This window comes from Fimicolochytrium jonesii (genome assembly GCF_025526975.1).
Source record: "Fimicolochytrium jonesii strain JEL569 chromosome Unknown EV422scaffold_5, whole genome shotgun sequence".
Classification (NCBI taxonomy): Eukaryota; Fungi; Chytridiomycota; class Chytridiomycetes; order Spizellomycetales; family Powellomycetaceae; genus Fimicolochytrium; species Fimicolochytrium jonesii.
In genome coordinates this window covers 749,449-771,472 of record NW_026515672.1, presented here as the reverse complement: position 1 = coordinate 771,472, position 22,024 = coordinate 749,449, and the positions used below count along the sequence as shown (strand labels likewise).

Below are 22,024 nucleotides of genomic sequence, written 5' to 3'. Positions count from 1 at the left end.
GAGTGCCGAGATTACCCGCGCACCCGTCAAGCTTGATCTTGAGATGAGTGTTGCTGAGCTCAATGATGAGTGTTGCTGAGCTCGCTGCTGTTGAGACGAGTTCTCTCGTCATACCGCATAGACTTACTCTCAATCTTCCCTGGGAACTTGTGAGAAAGGAAGGCTACAGCAAAGACAGTGACAACCCTGCGTACTGTCGACGGTTCAGGACTGACCGCTGACGCTGAGCCATTAGCCCGACCATTCGACGCTCGACGTCCGCTTGACCCCGAGACAATGTCGTCCCCACCCGGAAGCTCACCTCCGCCGCCGTACCATTCGCCAGAACTGGCCGCACCGCTAGTTGCGGCGGAAGCTCTGACGTACAGGGACGTAGCTGCGCACGTCAAACCCATCACTGCTACGGCAACCCGCAGTCACAAGGGACACGCCCATGACCATGCGGAGGACCACATATGCAAGTTCTGGGAGTCTGAGGAGCACCTTTTGAATATCGTCGTCGGTAAGGATTTCATTGTCATCAATCCTTGGTTATAGCAATGGAAAGAGTTTTTTTTGAAAGATGGCTTTATGGCAATTCAGGGTTCGTCGCTCCCAACTTGGCCGCAAGGAACGCTGTGATCGTTGTTGCACGTGCCCGTCGTACCAAAGCGATCGAAGAGCAGCTTCGCCATCGGGATATTGATGTCGGAAAGCTCAAGGAAAGGGGTTCGTTCATCCTCCTCAATGCCGAGGACGTCCTCAGCGTGCTACAACTTCCCAACGGGGATCTCTGCCCGCGGAAGTACGATGAGGTGGTAGGCAATCTCGTGCGTTCAGTAGAGAGTCAATACCCGGGTCGCGTTTATATCTACGGCGAGATGGTCGACCTACTCTGGGAGTGGAACCGTTTCGACATGGTACTCGCTATCGAAGCGATGTGGAACGAATTGCGCAGAAAGCATCGCTTCACTCTCCTCTGCGGCTACTGCTTGGACTACTTTCGAGACCCTACCAAGCGAGCGTACTTCGTGGAAGTCTGCAACCTGCACTCGAAAGTTGCCCCAATTGTCGACATCGTTAAGCATCTGCCGCAAACTCAAGAGCGTGTGGCCGTTGACGACGTTTTGCGAAACTTCTCCTCCACCGCGCCAGCCGGCTATGATGTCAAGGGGATCGAGACCAAGCTACAACTGCTTCAGCATACCGTTACGGCATTGCAAAAAGAGAACGAGCAACGAAAAGCCGCAGAGTTTGCACTACATTCCTCGTTGAATGTCATGTCTCACCAAGCGCAGAGTGCGTTAGGCCGCGAGCGCAATGAGAGTCAGCTTTTGCTCTCAATTCTCCCGGTCGGTGTATACGGCACAGCGTTCGGCGATGCTGCGGACTATTACGTCAACAAGCGCTTTTGTGAACTGGTGGACAGGACCCCCATTGAGATTCGCCTCTCTGGGTGGCTCGATGCTATTCATCCAGAAGACAGAGAGAGACTATCAGGCATCTGGCCATTCAACACCGCCTCCATCGGCACTGCTACCCTCGGTAGAGCTGACGTACCCATGGGAAACGGTGGCGACAATCAAGCAGTTCCCGAGCTAGGTAGTCGAATCGAATATCGGTTCGTCCTTCGCGATGGGACCATTCGTTGGGTCACGGGCGAGACGGTCAACAACAGAGATTCAGAAGGCAATGTCCGCGGACATGTGCATACCATCTTGGACATCACTGATCTACGCACAGCTGAGCGGCATCGTGCCCAGGAGGCTGAAGAACATCAGAGGCAGCAAGAGGATTGGATCGACTCACTCTGCCATGAGCTGCGAAACCCGCTGAACGGTATCTCTGGCAACGTCGAACTAATGGAATCAAGTCTTGCGGAGCGACGCAAGGTGCTAGCAAAGCCTTCCTTGACGGATGACGATATCCAGTTACTTCAAGCTCAGCTTGTGGATGATGAAGACTCCCTCGACGCCATTGGCAAATGTGTCGCCCATCAGAAGATCATCACCGACGATGTGCTCAACGTTTCCAAGTTGGACCTTGGCAAGATCAAGCTCGATCAGGTTGAGATGGACTTGAAGGAGTCCTTACACAACGTCTGCAAGATGTTTGAGGTTCAGGCCTCGTCGAAGGGGTTGGATCTGCGGGTCAACTTTCCCATTGGTGATGTGCGCTGCATCGGAGATCCCAAGAGGGTTTCTCAAGTCGTGGTCAACCTTTTAGCCAGTAAGTCCTTGTATGCGGCGCAAGCACATGAGTAGCTCGATCGGCCGTTGACACAATCTCCTCTTTTTATCGCAGATGCGGTCAAGTTCACTGACGACGGTTCAATCACAGTCAGCGTCTCCATACTAGCACGCACTCGCTCGACCATCGAGTTCTGCGTCAGTGTAGCTGACACGGGCCGCGGGCTGTCGCCTGAAGAAAGGACCGCATTATTCCAACGATTCCATCAACCCACTTCGCAACAATACCACCAGTTCGGCGGCAGCGGCCTCGGACTGTACCTCTCCAAGGGTCTCGCGGAGCTCATGGGCGGCGCACTCACGGTCACGAGTGAGAAGGGACTCGGTTCCGACTTTAGATTCACCTTTGTCGCGAGCGCAATATCACCGCGCAGCGGCACCCCTACGGAGACGAGGTCGAGTCAAGCATCAATTGGAACCTCATCAGATGTGAGCAGTAACGACTCGTCCGAGCGGCTTAGCGCGCGGGACAACTTGCTGCAAATACCCAGGGCATCCTGCTCGTCGCGTGTGTACCAAAGAAGGGTCTCTGATTCTGGCTTTGTTGCGAAGCCTGTCACGGCACGATGTGCTGAAACAGTGCAGCCCGCCCTTTCGGACGCACGATCCCCAGCACAGAAAATGATCAAGACTGTCCTTGTCGTCGAGGACAACGTTCTCAATCAAAAGATCATGATACGGTTCTTGGAGACGGCAAAGTACAAGGTTTTGATCGCAAACAATGGTCTGGAAGCCCTCTCGCTATACCGAGAGGCGGATCTGATCTTTATGGATATCATCATGCCGGAGGTAAGGACGACGCATCTTTACTCCCAGTTCTCTTCCAACAGCGAATAACCCGCCCAATCACCTACCCCCAGATGGACGGCCTGACAGCAACAAAAGAGATCAGAAAACTGGAAGCCCATCCCAACAATCGGTCGCCAGACGTCTCCTCATCTTCACAAGAACACCATATCCCCATCATCGGGTTATCAGGGAACGCGCGCGAGGACCACGTCGAGGCCGGCCTGAACTCGGGCATGGACCAGTACGTCACGAAACCCGTTACGAAAGCCAAACTGCTCGCAATCATCGACTCTTTCCAATCTTGAGTCCCCCGGGGGATTGTGGGAGGTGATTTCGAGATTCCGGGCATCTTTTTGCTCTGCGCGTATGTACTGCGAGAAATGGGGAAACATTTTTGGTAATCGGAGGCTGTCTGACGCTTGTGCCTGTGTAAATGAATGGCTACCAAGTTTTATCGCCGACATAGACTCCCGTTATCGCCACTGCACTGGAAAACCCGCAATTTTTCTGATGATGGATTTTTCAGGACGGGGTGGGGCGGCATTGCTGTACCATACAACAATCGGATGAACATATTCATCCTTCATCGTAACTTGAACAATGCTGACATGTGTTACTCTCGCCTCCCTGCGTCGTGCAGAGCAGCGCCGACCGCCCTGGTTACGTACTACCCCTGGCACATATTACCTGGCGGATAGAAAGGGATAGGTCCTGATCACAGGGCGGCAACCTCTCACTATAACAAAAATTTGCATACGGAGCGGTGGTTCCCATCTGTTCCGCTAATTGCACAGTCCAATCCGCTGGTGCTGTTTCCTCATCGAAAGGATCGATGGATATGCCCAACCCGCTTGCCTTTATCGAGATCGATTTTCCTAACTCTCATTGGTATGCGTATGCGTGCCGTCTTCGCGATCACTGGTTGGCGATCATATTGAATTCGATGGAAGGAGCCGACGAGAAGGCCGTTTTGTGCCGTGGCATGACGAGCGATAATGACATGCCGAGATAGAAGTAGAAGCAAGCAAGAGACAAACCTTTATCGCGCTACTGAGAAAGAAGAGGACCACATTGCGTTGCGTCTCCACGCGAGCAACTACAACAGCCGTTGCGATCCAACAACGATCAACCCGCACAAGAACTCTCGTTATTGTCGATACGTTGTGAGTTTGTAAGAGGGATGTGGGGAGGGTGTATATATCTTTGCGAAGGGTGTTGCTTGGTGGTCCATGATTGACCCACGGAAACCCCAAAACTGGAATGTCCATCGAAGTGACGGGTAACAAGCAAGTTCGTTAGTCCATAGTCTGAGAGAGAAGACAACCCCCCGTGCCGCTCGCTAAGCACTGAAGTTACAGTAAAATGCTTCCCAGATAACTTAAGCCGTTGGGAATGGATTCAGTTGGGCCGCGCAAATTTGTGCGGCGGCCAAGCTTGTTGGTTTATATAACCTCGTGGTAAATCCAAGCGAGAAATTGGATGAGGCCGCCCATAAATGGCTTCCAGCGAAATTTTTGATTCCGTACTGACAAATTGCCGCAGAGCGGGCCTTTTTACCGTACAGATCTGGCTGGCTACACATGCCCCATGTGAGCGAGGCTGGACTCCGACGTTCCTCAGCGCCCTAACCACGCACGATAAGTGTGTTGGTTTTTACGGTGCACAGTGCATGAGGAGTCGCATTGAGGACGGAGATGATACAGCGGAAACCTGTGTCTTACTGTGGCTTACTGGTGCCTCATTCCATGGGCGTACTCAATCCCGAGTCCAGACAGAGGGTGCCTTCCTTTCACAAGCCTTGTGAAATTTGGGAGCAGCCTTGGAGTTTCGGAGCACGGCATGTTTCACACAGCCCCCTATCACCGCGGGGCTCGTGGGGGGTATACTACTATGTTATACTGTGATTGAAGCCGCCCCCTTCAGACTTATACGTAGTACTTCACTTAAGTCTTAACGCATTTTATTATGTGGGATCTGCAGGGGCAATGCCCGCTTATAGGATATATAGTCTAGAGTCGTGTATCCGCCGGTACAACAAGCCAGGACCTCGGGAGAGCTAGCGGCAAACCGAGTCTCCGACAAAATTTCACATTTTCCTGTTTTTCTCCAATAGGGCGTATCTTGGTTGTAATGTTGGAAACCGTTCGGCCGCAGGACAAAAATTCTTGCCCCTCGGTATCATGGCTTTCCAGCGCCTGGGAATGCCTCGGTGTCGTTTGGTTTTCCTTGTTCTCTGCGGGCTGTGGTGTAAGACTGTAAGTTTTGGATGTGGTTTGACACTCGTTTGCAGGCGTGCCCCCCCCAAGTGACCTGCCTGTGGGCTCCGTCGCGCTTCAATTCGTACGGGCAAATTTGCCGTCCCCACGCGGCTCGCAATTCCCGCAGAGATCCATGTTGGCCTTGTTGGCGCTGTTCCATGTCCGCCCGCTACTAGCGTGACCTCATGGAGTGATAGCGAAACAAGAAGCGATTGGCTTACATCTCCACCTAATAAAAAAGGTTTTCGGCTGGATGTGGGTGAGCTTTCACAAGGCCCCGTCGAACCCGATCGAAACAGCGGCCAGTCGCAGGCCTCCTTTATAATACCTTGCAACGTCGTCCCCCTCGCCGTTGAACGATTTTCCAAAAAGTATACTGTATCGCCGCTTCACATACCGCTCGGGCTGGTCCTTCGAGCTTTGCGACAGCGACATCGGCGAAACCGCTTCCATCTTTCAACCCATTTTCTAGGATTGTCTAGGATCAGAACTCCAGCCGTATCTGTTGCGACCAAAGAGACAATTCCCCTTCGGCCCAACGGAGCTGGTCTCCTGCTGACTCTTAGACCTAGACAGACTTCTTCTTACTTTTAGATATCCCCTAATCATGTCCACCGAAACATATCACCCGGTGGCATCGGCCCCTCACTCGGCGGCCCCTCACTCGGCCCATGTCGACGAGCCACTATTGGAGCACACCGCATCAGTACCCACTGCCGCCGACGGCTACGATGGCCAGTACGACGCGGTCTCGGCTTACGCTCACGCTCACAACATCCCTGAGGACCAGGTCCGCCAGGATCTTGCTGCCGATGATCTGGACGAGAACGACCCAGAGAATGTCCTTCACCGCACCGCCGACGACAACTACTCGCTCTCTGCGCCAAAAGCGACATTTGCTGGCAGGGTGGCGAGCTGGTATAAGGTACGCCTGAAATGTGCTTCTTTTCGGTTTCGTCAACCTTTTCGAGCTTCCTTTTAACTCGATCTCTCTTTTGTCACTAGCCTGTCTACGACTACAAGACGCCCAACCTTACCGACAAGCAGCGCCGCGCGCCTCGCTACTGCGGTGGTCGTTACCGCAGATGGCAGTTCATCGTCATCCACGTTCTTCTGTTCTGGGCCATCTTCCTCATCATCATGATCCCCGTCGGTTACTTTGTTGTCATCCCCAAAATGGTACAACACGAGCTCAACAAGCAGAAGCTCAGCGACGTAAAGCTCGAAAGGCTGTCCATCGGTAGCTACTCCGCCCAACAACTCGGCTTCAGTGTGAAGGCTCAACTGCCTGCACCTCACTGGCTGCCCATTACCGTCGAAATCGGAGAGACCGACGTCCAGCTCAACAAGCGAGGCGACGAGAAGACCAAATTGCTTAACCTTCACATCCCAGGCCTGAAGGCCACTCTGAACAAGGGTCTCGTCATTGATATGGACGGCAACGTCGGAACTCTGGATGCCAACATGGCCGCCACCTCCAAGTTGGTGCAACAGCTTTCGTCGCCTGAAGGCATTAACAACGTTGAGCTCCAAGCGCGTGGAAAGTTCCCCATCAAGATGTTCGGAATCACCTGGTACAAGGGCTTAGAATTGTACCTGAACTTGGGCATGATCGACCACTTTGACTCCAAGCTCCTCACCATCCTGAAGGGCGCGCCTACCTTCCTGAAGAACCCCGACGTCAACAAGAAGATGGCGTTGAGTTTCAAGCAAGAGGACATGATCAGCATCTTGACCGACATCGGATTTCCCCAAATCAACATCCAGGCGTTGGATGTTGTCATGAACGATGCAGGTATCACCATCGCTACCACCATCTTCATGGAGAACCCTACCAAGTTGGCTCTCGCCAAGGTCCAGGGCCTCACCTTCGGCTTGGAGCTCGAGGACCAGTTGATGGCCAAGGCCAAGGTTCACGAACTCGCCCTCGTTCCCAACGAAATCAACAAGCTTGACCTCGTTGTGGAACTCTCTTTCGATGACCCGGCTATTTCCAAAGACAAAGTCAGCAAGACGATCTCTGCCGTCCTCTGGAAGCTCCTCGCCGTCGGAGACACGGACTCTCTGAAGGTCGCCATTGCCGGTCCTATTGGCTTGGGTGCCGCCGAATGGGTTGGTGGCATCACCGGTCCCTTGAAGTTGTACCTGCCCATGAAGGAGATTCTGGACGGTCTCAAGTTCGGTGAGATCCGCAAGCTGCTCACGTTGGAAGGTGTCTCGCAAATCGCTGCGGGTACCAAGATCAGCGCCAACGTGTTGTCCGACTCCATCAACGTCCCTGCTACCATGGCCCTGCCCCGGCTGGTTCCTCTGCCCAAGAAGATCAACATCAACTACAACATCTCCGCTTCGTTGTACGGTGGTGACCAACGCGCGTTGGGTCTCAACCTCTGGCCCTTGTCTATCGAGACGTCCTCGAAAGACATGAAGATCTCCACCACTGTCGTCCTTACGCCCGAGAACTCTCAAGCCGCAGCAGTCGCTTTGGCTGCTGCCATCAACCCGCTATTGGCCGCTCAGCCCAAGCCGTCCACGTTGAACTTGAAGGATCTCGCCTTCTTCGCTGCTCCGGCTGCCGGCCAGGCACCCAAGCCGTTCGGATGGAGTGACACTCTCTTCAAGGACTCGACTATCGGCGTTCCTTTACCACCCATCGTTTGCATTCCTTGTTTGCTCGACATGCTGACCAAGAACGGCACGGAGATCCCCTTCGGAATTGTAAGCCTCGCCATCGAGCAGTTGTTGAACGCTCCTGGTTTCTCCGCTATTGGTGCCGCGAACGTCAACTTCCCCGATACTCTTCCCCAAATCACAGCGGATCTCGGTTACGCATCCTTGGATTTGGCGGTCGAGCAGGTCCCGGCCGCGTCCGCTGTCCTTCCCCAAGGTCTGAAGTTCTTCCCTGGCACTGGTCCCGTGCCATTGAACGCGCAAGCCATCCTGTCTCGCGACCCCGCCCTCCCTGGCAAGGTGCAGAACTTGGTGAACTCTCTCTTCCACGAGGGTGCCGGGCCTTCATCGGTCGGTATCACCAACTTGATCTTCGGTCCCAGCGCCAACACCTCGTTCGTGACCTTCTCCAAGATCAATATTGAGCTGAACACGACCAGCTTTGCTGGCCTGATCGACCGTCTGACTGCCACTGCAAAGAGCACTCTGTTGAAGCCTGGTATGATTCACGCCACTGCGCTTGACCTTGAGGTTGTCTCCGCCACCGAGGTCAACGTCGGAATTGGCGCCGACTTTGTCAACCCCGTGAACATCACCGTCTCCGTCGGAAACATTGACCTTGACGCTCTGATCGACGATGCTCGCTTGTTGAGCCTCGCCCTCCCCCCTCTCAAGCTCGCTCTGGGTCCGGGTGGTCTTAACATCAAGGCTGGTCTCCAATTGGCCACCGGCGCTGACGGCATGGCTCAGAAGATTGCCACCCTCGTGAACGACGTTGTGTCTGGAGGACAAATCAGCAACTTGTTTGGCATCACCAACCTTGTCCTGTCTCCCCCTGGCACTCGTGGTACTGCGAATCCGGCCATCATCGACCAGATCAAGACTGTCAAGATCACCATGCCTCCCAGCGTTATCAACGAGATGCTCGCCAACCCTGCGGACTCGCCCCTTGACTTGTCGAACATCTTGCCATCTGCCGATCTCATTGACAAGCTGGCTATCGGTCCCCAGGCCGCTACTTTGGAGACTCTTCCTGGAGGCGTCATTGCAGTCAGCGGTAGTGTTGGCTACAACAACCCTTTGGCGATCAGCGCCAAGATCCCGTTCGTTCAGCTTGAGATCACTCTTGGTGGTCACGATTTCGTCGTTGCTCAAATCAGTGACATCGTGCTCAGCCGCGGGCAAGCTGTTATGACCTTCAAGGTTGTCCTGATCTTCAACCAGAACGACCCTGAGTTGCCTGAAATTGTTGCTCAGTTCGTGAACAACTTCTTGGCTGGCCACATCGACCCGGCTCCCGGCGTCAAGGGTGTCCTCTTCGGTGGCAGTCCTCAGAGCGTGAACGACCTTCTCAGCGCCGTCGACGTCAACCTGGCGCCCATCACCGACACCATCGACACCAACGCTTTGATCGACAGGGCCATGAGCATGCTCCCCTTCAAGTTCCCCATGCACCCGTCTGAGTTGGTGAACTCGGCTTTGGGCGCTGTCGAGGGCGTCATCGACATTCAGACCTTGCCCCAGAAGACATTGGGCGTCAAGATGAACGTCGGCTTGAAGCTTCCCTTCGCCCTCACTGTCAACATCGGATACTTCGAGGTTGCCCTTGGCATCAACAGCCACCCGCTCTTGCGTCTCATTCTGAACAGTGGTGTCCATATCACTGGCGGAGGTGTCAGCCAGATGAACGTCGACGCTTTGATCCCATTCGAAGATGATGAGGACGCTCAGCGCTCCGTCGGAAACCTTGTGGCCAACTTCTTCCAAGGTTCCTCCCTCGACACCGTGCTCAACATCGGCAACATCCGTATAGGTGCCAGCGCCAATGACATCATCAACGCCTTCACCAAGGTCCAGTTGAACCTCAACTCCGACGCTTTGATCGCTTTGGATGGTCCTTCCGACATCTTCTCGCTCATGGGCAACATGCACCCCGACATTGGCGGCTTGACCATCGAGACTCGTCCCGGAAACAACTTGGGTCTCATTGTCGCCATGGGCATCAACTTGCCGTTGAGGATCACTGCTCACGTTGGGTACCTCGGCGCCCACTTGTCCTTGAACTCCTTCCCCATGTTGGACTTCCTCCTTCCCCAAGGCATCGAGATCCAGGCTCCTAACGGCGTCACGCAGTTGAACCTCAACACTCAGCTTCAATTCGTTGATACCGAGCAAACCCAAATCGCTGTCAACGAGCTCCTTAACAGGCTCGTCCGCGGTCAGCACCTTGCCACTGTTCTCGGCATTGGTCGCTTGGCTATCGGTGCCAACGCTGGAGATTTGATCACTGCCCTCAGCAAGGTGGAGCTCCCCGCTGACCTCGAGCGCGGCATGGCTGTCATGGGCATGCCCGTTCCTTTCAGCATCGGAGGAACCATCAGGGGTCTTGACACCAACATCAAGAGCGTCAAAATGTACACTGCCGCTGGCCACTCTCTCCTGGTGAACGCTGCTGCGGACTTCAAACTTCCTCTGCCCGTCAGCTTGAGGCTCGGATACGCCGCATTGAGCGCCAACGTCGACAACAACCCTCTCGCCGATGCCACTGTTGGTGGAGGCATCAGCATTACTCGTGACGCTGCTGGTCGTGGTAACCTCGTCGTCCCTCAAGACATCAACTTGCTCTTTACCGATAACCGTGCCACCCAGGAGGCTATCCGTGACTTGGTGGATGCCGTCCTCTTCACTGGAGACGTTAAAAGCTCCGCTGGCGTCAAGAACGTCCATCTCGGTAACTCTGCCGCTGAGGGTGACCGTTTGACCATCGTTAACAAGATCGACGTCACTCTCGCCGTGCGTGAGGTGCTTGAGGCCGCCGGTATGCACATTCCCCTCAGCCTGCCCCAGCTCGGAGGCATGATGAGCAACATGGGTACCATTACCGCTCGCACCATGCCTGCTAAGACCCTCGCCATAGAGGCTGGTGCCGACCTCAGCTTCTTCGGTCTTCCTTTGGATGTCAACATCGGTCACGTTGCGGCCAAGGCCAATCTTGACGGTCAAGTCAACACTGCTCGCCCAGTGTGCGATGTTCAAGTCCCGAGCCGTATCATTGTCAACGCTGGAAACAAGCTCGTCGATGTCAAAGCCAACATCATCTTCACGGACAACGAAAACACTCAAGAAGAGGTCAACAAGCTTGTCCAACAGGCTTTGGGCTCGGACCACTTGGACGCCATCATCGGTGCCAACGGTCTGGAACTTGGTGAAAGTGCGACGGACTTGGTAAGTTTGACTCTAGTCGCAATCCTTTCGGCGATTACTTACGCGTCTTTTTGTTTCACCAGATCACCGCTTTCAGCCTCGTCAACATCCGCCTGGCCGCCCAAAAGTTGGTTACCGACATGGGTGTCCATCTCCCCATTGAGTTCACGCAGGTTGCCGGCAACATGGACCTCGCTGTCAAAAGTGCGGGCATCAGGACAGACGTCGGTCAAGTCCTTCACGCGAATGCCACAGCCGAGTTCAACCTCGCCTTGCCCATCAGCATCGTTTTCCAAACTGGATACTTCCACGCCGCCGCCCTCCTCCAAGACCAGCAACTTACAGAGATCAACCTTCCGCAGGGTATCGCTCTCAGCACCATTGGCGAGAAGCGCAAATCCCTCAGCTTGGCTCTCGACATGAAATTGACGGAGGACCCCGCCATGCAGGACATTGTTGCCACTTTGGTTGACAACGTCTTGAACTCTCCACATTTCGGCATGAACGTTGGAGCCGGAAACATCCTTTTCGGTTCCGACGCCTCTGAAGCGAACGTCATCACCATCTTGCGCCGCGTCCACGCGTCTCTCAGTATGGACGCTCTTCTGGGTGGCATGATCCATTTGCCTCTCGACTTGGGCACAGCCGTTCCCGCTGCTCTTGGCGGTGGTATCATTACGGTGGCCACCTTGCCCGGGAAACGCATACTTGCTACCGCCAATGTCGGTATCCAGACCCCGTTCCCTCTCAGCATCGACGTTGGTTTCTTCGGAGCTGAAGTGGACGTCAGCGCCAGCAAGACCGGTGATCTGAACCCCTTGATGAGCGTTGTTGTCCCGGCAGCCATTCACCTCAGTCTCCCCGGCACTGCACGTCTTGGGGTGATGCTTGGATTTATCGACACCGAAGCCACCCAGAACGCCATCGCTGCTCTTGTTCAGAGGGCTTTCACGGCAAACTCCCTGGACGGCCGGATCGCATTGAACCACATTGCGTTCGGTCCAAGCCCAACTGATGTGTACAAGGTCCTTCAGAAGATCAACGCTAAGCTGAGCCTTGACGACGTCATGAGGATGGCTGGTCTCAAGGTTCCCCTTCAGATGTCCGATGTTGCCGGCATGCTCAAGCTTTCTCAGTTCGGTGGAGATCTCAAGACTCTGCCCGGGGGTGCATTGGATCTATCTGCGACCGCCAAGGCAGTCATGCCCTTCCAAGTCGCCGCTACCGTCGGTTACTTCGGCACGTCCGTGGACCTCGATACGGTTCGTTTCCTGGACACTCATCTTGGTTTGGCGATCTTGCCTGGCGCGGGTGATGCTTCTGCCGGTTTCGGAAACACGGCCGCCGTCAACAACTGCACAATTCAGTTCAACCAGATTCAGGACATCGGCACATTGAAGAGCAATGTTAACAGCCTCGTTAACTGGGTTCTAAGCGGCACCGGCGACAAGCCAAAATTACACGTCCGCAACGTTCAGGTCGGTTATTCTCCTTCCGACCTGATCACCGCCTTCGACAAAATCGACCTCGCCTTGGATCTTGGCATCTTCTTGCCTGGCATGGGTATTACCGTCCCGATCGATCTCACCAAGATGGATCTCCTCAACGGAATCACCCTCGCCGGAAACATGGGTGTCGAACTGCTCCCTGGCAAACTCATTGCTGTGAACGGAACTGCTGGTGTCAAGTTGCCTAGCGGTCTCCAGAACATTCGCCTGCAGGCCGGCTGGGTTGGAGCCGACGCTGGTGTTGACGAGGCCCCGCTTGCGCAAGTTGGCATGCCTCTTCTCATCGCCCCATCGGCGGATGGCGCCATCAGCTTGAACTTGAACACCAACGTTAAGATCAATGAGGATGTTGCCACGACGCCCGCAGCCGTTGGCAAGGTTGTCTCAAACTACTTCAACATGCAGAAACAAGTTTCCAGTGCTCGCTTGTCTCAGATCCGTTTCGGTGCCAGTCAGACCGATGTGATCGAAGCTTTCACCGGCATCGTTGCCCATTTACCTCTTGCGGCCGTTATCGACAGCACCAAACCGCCAATTGATTTGGGACTGCTTCTAGCTAGTGCTCTGAAGGGTGCCGATGTGTCTTCATTGAAGATTCTCAAGGTCATTCTCGAGTTGCTTCCCGCTGACACTATTCACACCGCGATCGGCGCCGCCATCCCTGGCCTTCACCTCCCCATTGCGCTGTCCGCCAAGCTGCCCTATGTCTCTGCTAGCGCTATCGCCATGGACAAGGTGCCTGTAGCTTCTGCCGAGATGAACAACGTCAACCTCGCGAACCCGTTCGGCATCGACTTTGATGCCCTCATTCAGATCAAGGATTCTGACAGCTTGAAGAAGATGTTGGCGGAATACATGTACACGTACTTGAAGGAGAAGAAGTTCCCTGGTACTCTCGAGCTTGGCGGTCTGGCCGCTGGTGCTTCGAAAGGCCCCGCGGATCTCATCATGGTAAGATTGGAGACTCCCTTCCCTTCGTATTCGCCGGTCTTTTGCTCATTGGCGGTATCTTTCTTTGCAGGCTTTAAGTCAGTCCGTGTTCCCTATCAGAATGGACCCTCTTGTACAGGCTCTCACTGGTCTGATGAACGGCGGAGGCGGTCCAACCGGAATCACCGTTACGACCACGCCGACTGGTGGAGTTGCGGTTCAAATCGATAATGCCCTGATCGGAAAAGCCGTGCTCACCTTGAACAACGCTGCCATTACATTCCAGCCTCATCAGACCATCGACATGCACCTGTCCACGGGTCTCGAGCTCGCCTTCCCGTTAACCCTGAACGTTCCCTACTTCGGCGCCAGTGTCCTTGTTGACAACAAGCTTCCCGTGGCTGACATGGTTGTGAAGGGCTTGAAGACGACTGGTAGCACCAACGGAACCAACGTCAACCTTGACCTCGACGTCTCCGTCAATGTGCACGACAGTCCTCAGTTGGCTGGAGCCATTGCGGCGTTGTTCGATGCCATCATCAACCACCACACCATCCCCGGAGCGATCACCGTCTCGAACGTCCTCATGGGAGTTTCCGCCGATGACCGCATCGAAGCTCTGTCAGCTCTTGTCTTCAGCTTCCCCTTCAACGGTCTCCTGGGCACCATCGGAGGCATCACCGGATCCCTCAACCTTGACCTTGTTGCCATCGTTAAAGGTCTCGGCCTCACGGTTAGTAAGCTCCTCGTTAGGACCGATCCTGGCCGCGCCGTCCACGTTGGTCTCGCCGTTGCGTTCAAGAGCAACCTGCCCATTACCATCACCGGCCTCAACTACGTCAGCCTCTCTATCGCAATTGACAAGACGGACCTCATCACTTCCACCCTGTCGGGCTTGAACATCGCCCCGGGTAGCAACAACCTTGCTATTGAGATGGACAATGTCTTCCCTACCGGAGCCAAGGATGTCGTTGCCAAGTTCTTCAAGGATCTCAAGGAGAACCCAACGGGCATGACCCAAATCGTCGGTGCCAGCAAGATCACCTTCGGTTTGAGCAAGGACGATGCCATTAAGATGTTCAGCATGGCTCAGATCGGTATCGCCGCGAAGGATATCTTCGGCAAGGTTTCTGGCGACAGTACCTTGATTCCTGCCATCTTCATGATGTTCGGCATCGATCTTGACAAGTTGACTCCGGAGGTTCTCCAGAAGATGATCTCCCTGCGCCGTGCTATCGTCGATTTGGGCACAGCGAGCAAGATCACTGTTGACGCCGCTGTTGGAGTTGTCGGTCTGCCAACCATCTTCGACATCGACATTGGCTACTTGAACGGTGAAATGAGCTTGGACTCGGAATTGTAAGTTCTTTGCACTTTAGTGAGCGTGATTTGCTTCAGTAGTTTCCTAACGCATTTATCACTTCAATAGGTTGGCTAAGTGGAACTTGGTCAATGGAATCAAGGTTACCACGGAGGGTGGCATGATCACCGCAGGAGTCAACCTTTCTGTTGATGTGAATGACAGCGACAAGATTGCAGACATTATTGCAGCCATCGTCAACGATTACATCGCCGGCAAGGCTGCTGCGGAGCACTCCGTTGCAATGGCCAACATTGTGTTCGGTGAATCCGCCACGGATAACATCGACACCCTACAAGCTGCTACTATCTCCGTGTCGATCACAACCATCTTGAACGGCCTCCCTAAGTTCAGCTCATTGACCTCATTGTCCTTGCCCGAAGGATTCGGTCTTGACGCTGTTGATGTCGATGTGGCCACCACCTCCGCGCTTGCTATCAGCGTCAACGGTCACGCGCCCAACAACGGACAATTCGGCCTCAACTTGCCTTACGGTACACTCAGCGTCATGTTGCAAAACCAAGAGTTCATGGTTGGAAGTCTGGAGAACTTCGCTCTTCGCGATGGCCACCTTGGTGGCGCCCTTGGAGCTGAATTCCGCAAGAACGCGTACCTGATTGCCGGCCTCGGAATGTTGACCGGTGATCTGTTGTTCCACAGGGACGTTCACTTCCCTCTCACCAGTGCCGGTGCCAAGGACATCCTCTTCGGTAGCAAAGAGAAGCCTTTCCGTCTGTTGTCCAAGATCAATTTGGAGGTTCCTCAAGCCACGATCGCCAGCACGATCGCAGACATCAAGACCTTTATGGATGCCCACCCTATCGTCCTGGACGACATCCGCGCCTTCCTCAACGCGCGCGGTATCGGAGCAAACGTAAAGATCCCCGCCATGGAAGCCTTGAAGTCGCTGCCTGTCAACCTGAAGTTCCAGGAGCTGGTCGCCCAAGTTCAATACAAGCCCGGAGGTACCGGCAGGAACTACCACGCCACCGACGTCGTCATCCAACCTCCCAAGATCGGATACCCAGAAATCGTCATCGACTTGGAGATTGTTCCAGACTTGGACGAGGCGAACGGCATCATCGAGCCTTTGTACGAAGCCCTCACGTACATGTTCACATGGAACTCCTTCAGTCAGCACGCTATGCTCGGATGGTTGCTTATCAAGGGTAGCAACGGTGTTGTCTTTGACATCTTTGACAAGCTCGGATTCTACGCCGGAAACCTCTACTTCTGGGAACCTCTCGACATCAACATCCCAGTCCTCGTCTCCCCCATCCAGCACCTCGGCCTCGCCCCCTTACCCTTCGGCGCCGAGCTCTCGTTCCCCAACCCCTACGGTTTCGGTCTTCTCATTGGTGAGGTCGACATTCGCCTGCACAGTGGCGACACGGATCTTCTCCGTATTGCTACCAACGGCAACTGTGAGATCCTCAACGTCCACCAAGGAGGTACGCAGAAGGGTACAAGGAACTTTATTCTATCCATCTTGTTCCCTATGGACTGGAAGGACATCTTGAAGAACATCTTCAACCCTATCGGCGCTATCAAGGAGTTCTTCGACCATCTGAGGGCTCTCTTTGACTTCAAGAACTACCGTATCGGCCTCAACATCAACGACCCCAACACCAAGCAAGACCTCGCTTGGTTTGCTACCGCCACTGGAGTCCTGTTCACAAAGCGTTTCGCTGAGAACTCCCTCGGCCCCATCTTGGGAGCCGTTCTGACCAAGGTTGTCATCCACGCCTTCGGAGCGCTCATCAAGCTTCCTTTCATCAACATCGAGAAGCTTCCCTTCGTCGGTCCTTTGGTGCAACAAGCCAATGCCATCCTATCCCAAGCTCCCAGCAGGCTCAAATTCTCTGGTGCCCTTGGTGAGCGTGTTGGTGCCGGTTACGAGTCCGCAGCTCCCTTGGCTCCTGGTCTCTTGGGTCTCCCAGATCTCGATCTCCCCCCCAACTTCGCCGCTATCTTCTACGGTAACGGCACCCTCCCCATTACCTCCAGCGCGACCGCTTCCGCTACGTCCACTGCGGTCGCGGCCACGAGCGCCCCACCTCCGGCGACCGCCACTCCCCCACCCACCCCGGCACCCACCCCGGCGCCGACCCACGCCCCGGCTCCTTCTCCCGCCGCCCCCACTCCCAAGCCTGAGCCCACGAAGGCCCCAGTTCCGGCCCCATCGCCTAGCGCTCCTGCTCCCAAGGCAGCGACGACTCCCGCGGCCGCTGCCCCTAGGGTCAGACGGTGGGTCAAGGCGCGGAGCCCCAAGGCGTAGTGTAATACTGGCGTAATGTCGAGGGCGTGCACATAGTATAGTTTATCTTAGCTTCGATTCTCTTCACTCTGCTTCATATCTTTTAACTCCAAGTCGGCAGTAACACACTATGTCTCAACACTTAGATCTAGATCTCAGTTTTGTTTTAACACTAGATTCAGAACATCTGTGTTTCACATAGTTATCTTTGTAGTTCTGCCTCATATATTTTCGACCTTGTTCAACCTAATGAGATGAAGTAATTTGCTATCGCAAAAACGCCGTTTCCCTTACGATGCTCTATATTGCGACATTTGGGGGACATTGTAGGGACATTTGGGCAGAAGCGAAACTCATTTGCCGGACACAGAAGTCTATACGATCAACTCCTTTTCGTGCTCACTGCATTGGCCGAGTACTCTAAACCATTGCGCCTCCGTGAACTTCGCCCCCCCTATCTAATTGAGATAATTTGTGCCTGGTTGGTTGAGTGATGGAATCGTTCGGAGCGTTTATCTAGTAAGACCCGGACCCCTCCTCAAATGTTTGGCGCAGAGGTCACTACTTCTTAGCAGGCTCCTCCTGACCTGACAAAAGGACCATGAGGACGACGGGGATGATATAATACCAGTACCTACACGGCGCAGAAGCGGGCACATGATAAGCGCAACAGTCCTTGGTTAGAACAGAATAGGGAACGCGGGACTCACTTCTGCAAGAAGGTGGGTTCCGGTGGGGCCTTGCCATCTGGCGTGTTTTCGACGATTTGCTCAAGGCGTGGTCTGGCAACCAGGAGATGTGAGTGAGGTTTCTGAAAGAATATGCTTCATAACCCGATCAGGTACAAACCTTGCTCCGACGACCGCCCTTTCAAGGAACACCTGCGTACGTGGTGGGCGCTGCTACAGGAGGACATGTGAAGTGTGAGCGGAGCGTTATGAAGAGACATTAGATGTGCCGAGCTGTTTACCGTTTGCCTAGACGAAGGACCGCACGTTGAGGCGGAAACTAGGTAGTCCAGGTGCCATGGTTTGCCTACGCGATATCGAGTCAGTGGGGGCGTCCAATGTGAACTAAAACGGTTTGGCTCACCTTCGGAATCCAGATGCAAGGTAATCTGCTCCCGGAAGTTTGATGCTTTCAACAAGCACTGAAAAGCAATCAAGAGGGCACTTAGCCTACTGTCTCTCCCTTGCCGATAGCAACAACAGCCAAACTCCCTCGGCGCCTTCCATCGCCTCACATACCACAGGAACCGCGGCAGATAGGGTCTTGCCTTGCCCTACTTGAACAGAAACCCTGTACAGTTCCGTCTGATCTCCAGAACTTCCCTTGTTCACAAGCTCAGCCGGTTGCGCTTTGTTGTCGTCCGCAACGTACTTGTTGACGCTGCGTTTCGTTGAAGCTGCATCCACGGTGATATGCCCGCGTTCGACGGGATTCTGTCGGCCAATAGAATGGAGGACTGGATACTGAATACAACGGTTCAGTGATAGCTCAGCCAGCGACTTTGAGGGTTCGTGCCCACGATCTATAACCAGGCTCTCCAAAGAGGCTCACCTGCACCGGTTCCGCGGCAACTTGTTCGAAGGACCAAAGGGCAAAGACAACAAGCAAGACCAAAGCTTGGAAGCTGAGCTGTCTAGGCAGTAGACGCACTGCTGTTGGGCTGCCCATTGTCACACTATATCTGCGTATGTATGTATGTGTGTGTGTGTGTGTTTGTGTGTGTGTGTTTGGCCTTTCCATGGCGGGAGTTCGTGCGAATGTCGGGGGCCCAAAACGGTCGGGCAGTGACGGCGAGAGAGCGGCAGCCAAGTTCCAACGCGCTCGTTAGAATGGCTTCTTGCCTTTCCCCTCCATCTTGAGCCAAGATCACACCGCACAATGGCACTACTGGCGACGCACACACAGGACGACATTACTTTCAGTCTTGATGGCCTCGATAGGAGCACCCCGTCGCTTCCAGGATCACCCCGGAGAAGCCCGCCTCTGCCGACTGACGCCGGTAAAAACGCGCTACACAGAGATAATGGGCCTGAAATCGCCGCGTTGCTGCACCACCTCCAAAGCACCAGGCCGCCAATACTCTCACCCTCCTCGGGACCAGCAAAGGACGACGGCGAGGCGGGAAAAGTGAATGATAGGAGATTTGTGCTGTCTACAAAGCAGCAGCATCCCAAGAGTCGCTCTTCAAAACCTTTGGCTTCACACGTCGAGACGCGAGAACCGAGGCCGAAGTCTGCACCGCGTGTAAGGCGATCTTCGCCAGCGGCTCGAGCAGCCAAAGATTTTGCGCGTGAGACCGCTTTACAGCGTCGCCAAAGCGGCACTATGAAGATCCATCAGCGGCTTGACAACGCTATACTCGACGCGCGGTCAAGCCTTGCTTTGGAGACCGTTGGTAGACGAAAGAAACTGTTGGAGCACTTGTTGATAGAGCGAACGAGACTGGTCCTCAGTGAAGGAGCCGATCTGGTGAATCTGGGACACATTGGTGTGAAGGCAAACAGGAGAGAACGGAAGCCTACCAACAAAATAAAGGATGACGCGTCAAAATATGGGAAGCCAAAGCAATATGCAAGTATGGAGCTACGAGAGGACGTAAATAACCATTCATCCCGAATGATACGGCCGCTGAAGCCGTCGTCAAGGAAAGCAGACTCACCTCCGACTGTCCATGTTCGAATAACGGCAACGAACGAGACGACTGGCGGCCAGGGTGCGCCTTCTGTAACGTCCTCCCACACAAAAGTCTTACCACTGGAGACACAAGCGCGAGATAGTGCTGAGATAGTGGCGGCAAAGATTTTGGAGGCGCTCCGCCACTCGTTGGCTCTATCAAGTCAATCCCAAAAGCCGCAACAGTTTGCTCGACCGCCATCACAGATATCTGCTACTCCAAGGAGTCCTGTCCTGCATCCACAGAAAAACAAGCATGCGCCTGAAAAGCATGATGACATCCCGGAACCTGTTGGGGAGCCCACCAGCAACGAATGCAATACTGGTGGTCGCAAAGTTACCGAAGAGGTTGATGACCCAAGTATAGCGGAAGAAAAATCACCGGCAACTACACATGAAATCATAACCCCGAATGACCCGGTGAATTTGACTCCACCCAAACCTATGCCCCGCACGCAGATGAGAGACACGCCTGAGTGGCCAATCTCGAATGCAGAGGACTCAGATGATTCAGGGAGTAGCTCAGAGAGCGAAGATGGCAAAGGACATGTACGTTGCGCTTGTTCCTACGGACCTCCGTCCAACGTCTCACGAATCACGTAAACAGATACACGATCTTTTATACGCCTTTGTGAATAATGTACAACGGAGCGATGCACTGGCAGGGAGTTTCTTGGTGGCCGGCTCCAGATCCGATCAACCTAGCGGCAATGAGCAGAATGACGATGAAAGACTCACGTCGGAGCAGCAACATGCCTGCGTTGCGTATGGCCAAAGGTGCGGCCATGATTGTCTCTCTGAGCATACGGTCGCGCATGAGCTTACCGCGTCCAGCAGACTGAAAACCAAGATCTTCCACTTGATGGAGCTATATAACTCACTTTGCCAGCAAATGGGTACGTTATATGTCTTATGGCATGCGGGTTCAGACCCAGTCGCAAGCTTATGCTCGCCGAACTTACCCCGTTTCTAGATGGCTTCGTATATGCCATGAACTTGGACCAGAAGACCGTACTATGAAGTAGGCGACCACATCGCAGTGTACATACGTTGGGAGACATACACGCTCCTCAGCAAGGATGGTTTGCTCAGCTTGACGTACGACATGTCGACATTTTGGATAGATTTTTGGTGAATACGTATACGTCGGGGGACGGCCTTTCGCTTATGGCGATTTCGAGACCTGGAAGGTGGAATGCGCTGTATAAACTCTGTACAGGTGTATACATCACAGAACATGCTGTACAGTCTATATATACAGAAAGGCTCTCTCACATCAATGGCAAGCTTTCCCAAAAGCCCTCAACCTCCAATAGTTATACGGCAGCGCCGCTCCAAACCCACACGCCATCGCAAACGCCGCCTTCCCCCAAAACACCGCACTGCCCAACTCCACCACACCTCCCGTCAACCACCAATCCACGCCGTTCTCCACACTCTCCATCACAACCATCGAAATCATCGACATCCCTACCGCCGTCCGGAACGCTCGTTGCGTGGTCATGCCTTCCCAGGAGCGGAGGACGGCGGTCTCGAGGAGGACCGAGGATGCGATGCCGGCGGCCATCGAGAGGGACATGATGATGTGCGGGGCAAGGTGCGCGTAGTGGGTTTGGAGGTAGAACATGGATGAGAAATCGCCGAGGGTGCAGCCGAGAAGGCAGCGGAGAGTGTTGGAGGAGGCGCGGTGCCAAGTGGAGTTCGACGTCCAGAAACTTAGGCTTTGAGGGCTTTCCGGCCGTCGAAGAGGCGGGTCCGATGGGGCAGAAGCCTTGTGTCCTCCGCAGCATTTCGTTGCTTTCTCCTGGCCAGATCCGATAGTATCGAGTTGTGCTGGTTGATTTATGGATCGTTGTAGAAGCCGGTTTGCTTGACTAGGTCCCTTGCACAACCAAACAAGTTGCACCGGTGACCGCTTCAATCGCTGACTCCAACACAGTGATCGAGGTGACTGCAAACTTCTGATCATGTTTGCTACGATGAAAGTTCTCAAAGCGTTACGGCCAGCGAAGCCAGGAGCAGCCAAAGTCGAGAAGTCCGAGACCCCTTTGACGTGAAGTTCCGATTCATGTCCCGACGGTGTGGCGCATGCCGTGCTGTCAATGACTCTCACAAGCAACTCCCCGCTCCAGGACCTC

At 54.3% G+C, this 22,024-nt stretch overlaps 5 protein-coding genes across 5 annotated transcripts; 3 read left to right on the top strand and 2 right to left on the bottom strand.

Annotated features, from left to right (window-relative positions):
- Positions 1–276: 276 nt before the first annotated feature.
- On the top strand, positions 277–3,322 carry EV422DRAFT_565558 (uncharacterized protein; the record flags this gene model as incomplete). Its single annotated transcript, XM_053072336.1, has 4 exons — positions 277–502; positions 583–2,208; positions 2,284–3,017; positions 3,089–3,322. 4 exons carry the CDS (start codon positions 277–279, stop codon positions 3,320–3,322), a joined length of 2,820 nt encoding a protein of 939 aa, XP_052927668.1.
- Positions 3,323–5,659: 2,337 nt separating this feature from the next.
- Positions 5,660–17,495, top strand: EV422DRAFT_362442 (uncharacterized protein). Its single transcript, XM_053066661.1, has 5 exons — positions 5,660–6,200; positions 6,281–11,170; positions 11,233–13,608; positions 13,679–14,946; positions 15,017–17,495. Exons 1-5 carry the CDS (start codon positions 5,883–5,885, stop codon positions 17,223–17,225), a joined length of 11,061 nt encoding a protein of 3,686 aa, XP_052927667.1. The 5' UTR covers positions 5,660–5,882; the 3' UTR covers positions 17,226–17,495.
- Positions 17,483–19,032, bottom strand: EV422DRAFT_521667 (uncharacterized protein). The gene is made up of 7 exons (XM_053069770.1): positions 18,765–19,032; positions 18,452–18,676; positions 18,297–18,354; positions 18,175–18,239; positions 18,054–18,106; positions 17,915–17,986; positions 17,483–17,838 (listed from the first exon to the last, which is right to left on the bottom strand). Exons 1-7 carry the CDS (start codon positions 18,951–18,953, stop codon positions 17,766–17,768), a joined length of 735 nt encoding a protein of 244 aa, XP_052927666.1. The 5' UTR covers positions 18,954–19,032; the 3' UTR covers positions 17,483–17,765.
- A 59-nt stretch (positions 19,033–19,091) lies between these two features.
- Positions 19,092–20,906, top strand: EV422DRAFT_565555 (uncharacterized protein; the record flags this gene model as incomplete). Its single annotated transcript, XM_053072335.1, has 4 exons — positions 19,092–20,435; positions 20,494–20,663; positions 20,724–20,782; positions 20,860–20,906. The coding sequence occupies 4 exons, from the start codon at positions 19,092–19,094 to the stop codon at positions 20,904–20,906; spliced, it is 1,620 nt and encodes a 539-aa protein (XP_052927665.1).
- A 26-nt stretch (positions 20,907–20,932) lies between these two features.
- EV422DRAFT_362319 (uncharacterized protein) lies at positions 20,933–21,973 on the bottom strand. The gene has a single exon (XM_053066659.1). It carries the CDS (start codon positions 21,853–21,855, stop codon positions 21,163–21,165), a length of 693 nt encoding a protein of 230 aa, XP_052927664.1. The 5' UTR covers positions 21,856–21,973; the 3' UTR covers positions 20,933–21,162.
- Positions 21,974–22,024: the final 51 nt, after the last annotated feature.